Below are 9,822 nucleotides of genomic sequence, written 5' to 3' on the forward strand. Positions count from 1 at the left end.
GTGGACGGGACTTCAACAACCGCAGCAGCAGCAGCTAGTTAGTTAGCCACCTCGCCGAAATGTTCAATGTCTTTACAATGTTTCGGTGTATATTAGCCATTTGTGTTTTAAAAACACGTCTACAAGTTACCCAATTTAATTTCATATTTACGTTGTTAGCTAGCTAGCTGGCTGGTTAAGTTAGCTTAACACTAGGCTAGTGGCTAATGCTAACTAGCTAACTTCCCCGACCATGAGCTCACTAAGATACTCACCCCGTACTAAAGAAGAGGAGGTCTGCTGGACGGAGAAAGAAGCTCTGGGGCTGAACATTGTCGTGAAAGAGGAGGAGGAGGAAGAGGAGGATGTTACAGTTAAAAAAGAATTTGAGGTTGAGGCTGTTACAGTGAAAGAAGAAGAGAAAGAAGGAGAGTTCAGAGTGAAAGAAGAGGAGGATGTTACCAAATATTTGTATATCTGTAATGTAGAAAAAGAGGAGACAGTTTTTGGAGTGGAGGGGGAGATAACTGTCACGTTGAAAGAAGAGGAGGAGGAGACGGGAGATCTGATTAACACCAGTAAGTAACCGAGGTAAAGTTGGTTTTATATCCAACGTTATAATATATTCACATTATATTAAATTATTCAAAACAAGCCTTGCCTACTTTTACAACCTTTGATTTGCATCGACGTGTTGATTTGATAGAAATACATAAAGTCATAAAAAAATGCATTTAAATCTCATCTGCAATAACGTTTTTCATGGATTGTCATAGAAACATCAAGCAAAAATGTTAACATTTACATTTAAGTCATTTAGCAACAAACATCTGGCCTATTTTTTTTTATCTTTGATTTGCATCAAAAGTAAAGTGGTGATTTAATAGAAATTACGAAATCATATAAATGTATTGAAATCTCTTGTTCGCAAAAACTTTTTCATAATAATAATAATAATAATAAGCCATTTAGCAGACGCTTTTATCCAAAGCGACTTACAGTCATGCGTGCATAAATTTTTACGTATGGGTGGTCCCGGGATCGAACCCACTACCTTGGCGTTACAAGCGCCGTGCTCTACCAGCTGAGCTACAGAGGACCAGTTCTTGTGTATATGGATACTCATACACCCAAACAAGTGCTGATTATTCTAAAATTGCCTCCTTTCACAACCTTTGATATGGGGGAAAAAAAGTCAACCATTGATTTGATAGAAATTCATCAAATCATAAAAAAAGGCATTTAAATCTCTTATCCTTATTTTAAAAAGTGCGGATAAGAGAAGTAGACCTTTCCATTCACAGCGCCTGTCATCCCATAAATGGGTTGAAAATGGCAGGTTTTGTCATTGATAAAAGCCTCAATTATAAAAGCCTCAATTGGAACGCAGTGCCTGTACAGTAACATGCTCCACCCGTTGCCGACAGGTGTATAAAATCGAGCACACAGCCATGCAACCTCCATAGACAAACATTGGCAGTAGAATGGTCTTACTGAAGAGCTCAGTGACTTTCAACGTGGCACCGTCATAGGATGCCACCTTTCCAACAAGTCAGTTTGTAAAATTTCTGCCCTGCTAGAGCTGCCCCGGTCAACTGTATGTGCTGTTATTGTGAAATGGAAACGTATAGGAGTAACAACGGCTGAACCGCGAAGTGGTAGGCCACACAAGCTCACAGAACGGGACCACAAAGTGCCACAAAATCATCTGTCCTCGGTTGCAACACTCACTACCGAGTTCCAAACTGCCTCTGGAAGTAACGTCAACACAAGAACTGTTCGTCGGGAGCTTCATTAAATGGGTTTCCGTGGCCGAGCAGCCACACACAAGCCTAAGATCACCATGCGCAATGCCAAGCGTCGGCTGGAGTGTTGTAAACCTTGCCGCCATTGGACTCTGGAGCAGTGGAAACGCTTTCTCTGGAGTGATGAATCAAGAGAACGCTACCTGCCCCAATGCATAGTGCCAACTGTGAAGTTTGGTAGAGGAGAAATAATGGTCTGGGGCTGTTTTTCATGGTAGGGCAAGGCCCTTAGTTCCAGTGAAGGGAAATCTTAACGCTACAGCATACAATGACATTCTAGACGATTCTGTGCTTCCAACTTTATGGCAACAGTTTGGGGAAGGCACATTCCTGTTTCAGCATGACAATGCCACTGTGCACAAAGCGAGGTCCATTTCGAAATTGTTTGTCGAGATCGGTGTGGAAGAACTTGACTGGCCTGCACAGAGCGCTGACCTCAACCCCATCAAACACCTTTTGGGATGAATTGGAACGCCGACTGCGAGCCAGGCCTAATCGCCCAACATCAGTGTCCGACCTCACTAATGCTATTGTGGCTAAATGGAAGCAAGTCCCAGCAGCAATGTTCCAACATCTATTGGAAAGCCTTCCACAGGCTTTCCAATAGAAGAGTGGAGGCTGTTATAGCAGTAAAGGGGGGACCAACTCCATATTAACACCCATGATTTTGGAATGAGATGTTTGACGAGCAGGTGTCCACATACTTTTGGCACGTATGTATAGATTGTGCGTGGACCTCTCTCACACGTGAATCTTCTTAATGTTCTATAGGACTCCCAATCAGTTGGATCTTTTGTTTCTATGGTACTTAGCCCGGGTTGTTCTCTCAACAGGATGTATTACGTCAGCTAAACCCAGTGCAGGTGACGGCCCTTAACTTTCACTGTTCTCCAAGTTTATCATGCACCTTGTCAATTCAGTGAGAAGGTTAATCCCATGCGTTTTGGGCTGTTGGAATCTGCCAGTTTTATGAATATCAAAGTCATCAATTAAATCATCAATATTCACCAGACATGTCACCCATTGAACATGTTTGGGATGCTCTGGATCGACGTGTACGATTGGGCAAATGGTGGTCACACCAGATACTGAATAGTTTTCTGAACCACGCCCCTACTTTTTTTTTTTGTCAAGTTATCTGTGAGCAACACATGCATATCTGTATCCCCAGTCATGTGAAATCCATAGATTAGGGCCTAATTTATTTATATCAATTGGCTGATTTCCTTATATGAACTGTAACTCAGTCAAATCTTAGAAATTGTTGCGTGTTCCGTTTATATTTTTGTTCAGTTTATCTTAACAAATAATCTCAGGTGAACTCTTCATAGACAGTAATTTATCAAGGACAGGTTGCTACTCCCCCACCTCCACCTTTAAACTATATATCATATGTAACCCCTGATTGGTGTAGACTTTAAACTATATATCATATGTAACCCCTGATTGGTGTAGACTTTAAACTATATATCATATGTAACCCCTGATTGGTGTAGACTTTAAACTATATATAATATGTAACCCCTGATTGGTGTAGACTTTAAACTATATATAATATGTAACCCCTGATTGGTGTAGACTTTAAACTATATATAATATGTAACTCCTGATTGGTGTAGACTTTAAACTATATATCATATGGAACCCCTGATTGTTATAGACTTTACCGTGAAATGCTTACGAACCCTTATGAGCCCTTCCCAACGATGCAGTTTAAAAAATAAAATACTAATGAGGAATAAAATAAAATACACAAGACTGGAGCTATATACATACAGGGAGTATCAGATCAATGTGCAGAGATGCGAGGTATTTCAGGTAGGTACAGTGTATTAGGAAAGTATTCAGACCCCTTGACTGTTTCCACATTTTGTTACGTTACAGCCTTATTCTAAAGTGGATGAAAATATTTTTTTAATCATCAATCTATATTCAATACCCCATTATGACAAAGCGAAAACAGGTGTTTAGACATTTTTGGAATGTTATTAAAAAATATATATATATATATACAAAAAACTATTTAAGGGTTTTGCCACCAAGTACTAAGTCATGTTTTGCAGAGGGGTCAAATACTTATTTCCCTCATTAAAATGCAAATCAATTTATAACATTTTTGACATGTGTTTTTCTGGATTTTTGTTGTTGTTATTCTGTCTCTCACTGTTCAAATAAACCTACCATTAAAATTATAGACTGATCATGTCTTTGTCAGTGGGCAAACGTACAAAATCAGCAGGGGATCAAATACTTTTTTCCCTCACTGTATATTCATGAAGGCAAGGTAACTAGGCATCAATAATATAATAATAATATAATAATAATAGTAATAATATAATAATATAATAATAATATATAATATAATAATAATATTATAATAATAATATAATAATAATATATAATAATATAATAATAATATAATAATAATAATATAATAATATATAATAATAATAAGAGTAGCAGCAGCAGATTGAGTGTAAAAGTGTGCGTAAGTGTGTGTGTGTGTGTAATGTGTATGTGTGCGTATGCAGTGAATGTGTGTGTTTTGTGTGGGACTGTCAATGTTGTGTGTGTGTGTGTGTGTGTATATACAGTGGGGAAAATTGACCAAATACTTATTTTCCACCATAATTTGCAAATAAATTCATAAAAAAATCCTACAATGTGATTTTCTGGATTTTTTTCTTCTCAATTTGTCTGTCATAGTTGACGTGTACCTATGATGAAAATTGCAGGCCTCTCTCATCTTTTTAAGTGGGAGAACTTGCACAATTGGTGGCTGACTAAATACTTTTTTCCCCCACTGTATGTAGTCTAGTGAGTGTGCATAGGGTCAGTGCAAGATGGAGTCAGTGTAGATAGTTCGGGTACCATTTAATTGACTATTTAGCAGTCGTATGGCTTGGTGTTAGAAGCTGTCTCGGAGCCTGTTGGTCCGAGAGCCGATGCTCCTGTACCGTTTGCCGGACGGTAACAGGGTGAACAGTCTTTTTTGCTTGGTTGGCTGGAGTGTTTGGCACCACCTGATCTGCAGGTCCTGGATGGCAGGGAGCTCGGCCCCAGAGATGTACTGGGCTGTCCGCACCACACTCTGTAGCGCTTTGCGGGTCGAGGGTGTTGTATTTGCCATACTAAGCGGTGATGCAGCCAGTCAAGATGCTCTCGATGGTGCAGCTGTATAACATTTTTGAGGATCCGAGGGCCCATACCAAATATTTTCGGCCTGCTGAGGGGGAAGAGGCGCTGCCGTTCCCTGTTCACGACTGTGCGTGTGTGTGTGGACCATGTTGAGTCCTTAGTGATGTGGACGCCAAGGAACTTAAAGCTCTCGACCCGCTCCACTACAGCCCCGTCGATGTGGATGGAGGCGTGGTCTCCCCTCTTCCTCCTGTAGTCCACCATCAGCTCCTTGGTCTTACTGATGTCGTGGCGTGAACAGAGAGTACAGGAGGGGACTAAGCACACACCCCTGAGGGGCCCCTGTGTTTATAGTCAGCGTGGCGGAGGTGTTTTTGCCTACCATAACCCCCTGGGGGCCCGTCAGGATGTCCAGTTGCAGAGGGAGGGGTTCAGTCCCAGGGTCCCGAGCTTTATGAGCTTGGAGGTGACTATGGTGTTGGAACGCTGAACTGTAGTCTGAACAGCATTCTCACATTTAGTTATTTTTCCCTTTTGTCCAAGTGGGAGAGGGCCGTGTGGACTGCAATTCAGATTGTGCCATCTGTGGATCTGTTGGGGCGTAATGAAATGTTTAGTTCAACCATGTCTCTGAAATTGTTAATATGGAAGGCTCATGAGTTTCTACCCATGTCTCTGAGCCTATTTTGGGTAGAAGGCTACGAATGTTTCCATGTTTAATTTTTAAGCCTTTAGTATCTGTTATTCTATCTGGACTAGACATGATTTAAATGATAACAATCAAATGAATCAAACTAAATGAATGCATCACTCGACTGCAGATGATGTTCAGGAGGTGTCTTATCTGGCCTGTGTGCTATCTCAGCTCTCTGGCTGAGCTCCTGGGATTCTCTCAGCTGACTGTTTTTGGAGCTCTGTTGTAGTTCTGTTGGATGGGACCTGTGGGTGTTGTAGTTCTGTTGGATGGGACCTATGGGTGTTGTAGTTCTGTTGGATGGGACCTGTGGGTGTTGTAGTTCTGTTGGATGGGACCTGTGGGTGTTGTAGTTCTGTTGGATGGGACCTGTGGGTGTTGTAGTTCTGTTGGATGGGACCTGTGGGTGTTGTAGTTCTGTTGGATGGGACCTGTGGGTGTTGTAGTTCTGTTGGATGGGACCTGTGGGTGTTGTAGTTCTGTTGGATGGGACCTGTGGGTGCTGTGTCCCCTGGATGCTACTGTAGCGGAACAGTCTCTCTGGGTAGACGGTTGGGCTACAGTTATCTTGGCCAAAGGCAACCAAATACTAGCTCCAGGGTTCCAAATACTCACTCCAGGGTTCCAAATACTAGCTCCAGGGTTCCAAATACCAGCTCCAGGGTTCCAAATACCAGCTCCAGGGTTCCAAATACCAGCTCCAGGGTTCCAAATACTAGCTCCAGTGTTCCAAATACTAGCTCCAGGGTTCCAAATACTAGCTCCAGGGTTCCAAATACTTGCTCCAGGGTTCTAAATACTAGCTCCAGGGTTCCAAATACCGGCTCCAGGGTTCCAAATACCGGCTCCAGGGTTCCAAATACCGGCTCCAGGGTTCCAAATACCAGCTCCAGGGTTCCAAATACCGGCCCCAGGGTTCCAAATACCGGCTCCAGGGTTCCAATAATGTTGTCTATGCCCTTTTGTCTTTATTTTCTTAAACACAATTATAAACATAAGTTTACATGATCCAGACATGTTGATGTCATTATACCCCTCATAGTGTACTCTAAAACATAGAGTCTGTCTAGATTCTGAAATACACATTCACGTTCATTCATTCAATATTACAATATCATTATCTCTCTCTAAAAGTACCCTTTTTTTTATTTAGCTTATTGTTTGGAACAATATACTCTACAAGTACATCAGTACACATTATTGTAGAGAACACTATGAGGAGTACAATGACACCAATATGTTGTCTGGATCATGGACGGTTCACAGATCATAGGATCTTACAGGAGGCATGTATAGGTCTAAAAAGGGCCTAAAATGGTCGCCTTCATTGTGATTATCGCAAATTATTTGTGATACAAATGTAATGAGCATGCCAAACATACTTCATTACAATTAAGTTTACATGTGAGAATTGCCAGAGCAATCTGAGATACCAAAACTATTTTTCGCTTACGCTGGATGTATAATGGTTCCATACAACTGTCTCTTTCAGCCTCCTCATAAGTGTTTTTGAAATTATGGACATTTTCTGAAAAATGACCTCAGGTTATTGAGGGATCTAGTCTGGATTAAACCTAATAGGAAGATAGTTTTATCATGTGGAGGTTTTATTCAGGTCTCTGTTTAACTCTGTTTAACTAAATACTTTGTCTTTGGCAGGAGAGAGACCAGACTCTCACTCTGACAGCGGGAAGAGTCCTACAGCGGAACCAGACCCAGAGACGCCCAAACCAGTGAGACGACACCACTGCTCCCACTGTGGAAAGCGTTTTACCAAGTTACAGAACCTAAAACAGCATGAGAGGACGCACAAAGGAGAAAAGCCTTTTCAATGCTCCCAGTGTGAAAAAAGATTTTCACGATCACAGGACTTAAAAAAACATGAGAGGACACACAAAGAAGAAAAGCCCTTCCAATGCTCCCAGTGTGGAAAGGGTTTTACCCGGTTAGGGAATCTGAAAGAACATATAATAATACACACAGGAGAGAAGCCTCACCACTGTCAATATTGTGTGACAATAGTTGGTGCGATTATTCGCAAATGGAAGAAACACAAAATAACTGTCAGTCTCCCTCGGCCTGGGGCTCTATGCAAGATCTCACCTCGTGGAGTTGCAATGATCATGAGAACGGTGAGGAATCAGCCCAGAACTACGCGGGAGGATCTTGTCAATGATCTCAAGGCAGCTGGGACCATAGTCACCAAGAAAACAATTGGTAACACACTACGCCGTGAAGGACTGAAATCCTGCAGCGCCCGCAAGGTCCCACTGCTCAAGAAAGCACATATACAGGCCCGTCTGAATATACATACATATATATCCTTTTTAAAATTATATTTCCCTTTATTACTTTCCAACCCCACCACCCCTTCCCTAATTGGAGTAAACTAGTGAACAACAACGCTTAGGCCTCTACTTCCAGCTTATACTTACTATATACATTTTATGGACACAGTCAATTTTACAATAATTATATATTTTTTGTTTTTACTCCTGAACTTCCTCCGATCATTTTCATGATGTCCATCTGGTTTGCTTCTATATGCCATATTTTCCTAACTTTGCTCTTTCACAAAAGCTCTCAACCTATAACCTATATACTTATTATGGACACAGTTTACATTAGTTATCTTGTTGTTATTAGTTGTTGTTATTAGTCCCATCCTTCATGTGATGTTTTACAAAAGTTCTGACCTTTCTATTCTCATTGTTTCTACAGATCGTAAATTGAAAATAAACATTTTTGCTAAAAGTATTATTATATTATTGATCGATTTGACTATGACTTTTCAGATCACCCAGTAGTGCTATCTGCAGGGTTAGCTCCAGGTAAATATTGCAATCCTTTAGCCATTCCTGGACCTGTGTCCAAAAACAAGCTACAAATGGACAGTACCAAAACAAATGATCTAATGATTCTGTCTCTTCGCAGCAAAATCTGCAGAGCTGGGAAGATTGTATCCCCCATATAAATAACATTCTATTGGTAGCAAGAATTTTATATAATAATTTAAATTGAAAAATTCTAAGTTTTGAATCCAGCTTCGTTTTGCGTGTCAGTTCATAAACACTATGATATGCCACGGAAAGCTGTCAATCCTTTGGTCCTTAAATGAAACTGGTATATTTTGACATTTATCACAATTTTCTTTAACCAATTATGTTCTTTAATGCAAGGCCGACAGACAAGTCCCTTACTTTCTCCCCCTTCCACTTTCCTTTTCCATTTTTGCGGTAAGGCTGCAATTATTTGGTTTAATTTTGGGTAGAGCAGACATTTCCATATGTTTTTGTTAGCTGCATGTGCGACATAACTCCACCAGTCCTACTAATAATATCATTTACGAAGATTATACATTTTTTAAAATATTTTGTCCAAAAAAATAGTTTGTTTTATCAATTCGTATATTTGAGTTTAACCACAATATTTGTTGCATTATTTGTTCTGTCGTTTCTGGAGGATTAAATTGAAATTGCAACCAATTTTCTATGGCTTGTTTTAGAAATAGTGATATTTGGGAGATTATTTCCTTTTCAAATAACTTAAAGTGAGAGGTTGTAATCTGAATAAAAGGGAAAAAGGCCATTCTTGAACATTGGGTGAGACAATCTTACTAATTTGCTAGTGAACCAGTTCGGATTTAAGTATAACTTTCGTATGACTGAAGCTTTTAGTGATAGGTCTAATGCTTTTAATATTGAATAATTTCTGTCCTCCGAATTCATATTCATTATATAAATAGGCCCGTTTAATTTTGTCTGGCTTGCCGTTCCAAATAAAATTTAATATTTTTTTCTCATATAATTTAAAAAACTGTTCGCTAGGCGTAGGCAAGACCATAAGCAAATAGGCAAACTGGGATAATACTAAAGAGTTAATCAGGGTGATTTTTCCACAAATTGACAGGTATTTACCTTTCCATGGTAGCAAGATCTTATCTATTTTTGCTAACTTTCTATTAAAATGTATTGGAGTGAGATCATTTATTTCATTTGGGATATGAATTCCGAGTATATCCACATCACCATCAGACCATTTTATTGGTAAACTACATGGTAATGTAAAAATTGTATTTTTTAGTGATCCAATACGTAATATAGTACATTTATCATAATTTGGTTGTAACCCAGAGAGGTTAGAAAATGTATCTAGATCCTCTATGAGGCTGTGGAGGGATTCAAGTTGTGGATTTAAAAGAAAACA

At 39.9% G+C, this 9,822-nt stretch overlaps 1 protein-coding gene across 2 annotated transcripts; it reads left to right on the forward strand.

The window, feature by feature from the left end:
• On the forward strand, positions 1–8,366 carry LOC311126525 (uncharacterized protein). 2 transcript variants are annotated; one of them, XR_014613001.1, is made up of 2 exons: positions 1–570; positions 7,276–8,366. XR_014613001.1 is itself a non-coding variant. In XM_084200520.1 (2 exons), exons 1-2 carry the CDS (start codon positions 233–235, stop codon positions 8,007–8,009), a joined length of 1,059 nt encoding a protein of 352 aa, XP_084056646.1. In that variant the 5' UTR covers positions 1–232; the 3' UTR covers positions 8,010–8,366. The 2 variants fall into 2 exon arrangements, 1 of the variants encoding a protein (XP_084056646.1); XM_084200520.1 differs by having other exon boundaries at positions 1–557.
• Positions 8,367–9,822: the final 1,456 nt, after the last annotated feature.

This window comes from Coregonus lavaretus (genome assembly GCF_964263955.1).
Source record: "Coregonus lavaretus genome assembly, contig: HAP1_SCAFFOLD_129, whole genome shotgun sequence".
Taxonomy (NCBI): Eukaryota; Metazoa; Chordata; class Actinopteri; order Salmoniformes; family Salmonidae; genus Coregonus; species Coregonus lavaretus.

Coding starts and splice junctions, on each gene's coding strand:
- LOC311126525 (XM_084200520.1), top strand. CDS start 233: ATGAGCTCACTAAGATACTCACCCCGTACTAAAGAAGAGGAGGTCTGC. Junction 558..7,275: donor GGGAGATCTGATTAACACCA/GTAAGTAACCGA, acceptor TGTCTTTGGCAG/GAGAGAGACCAGACTCTCAC.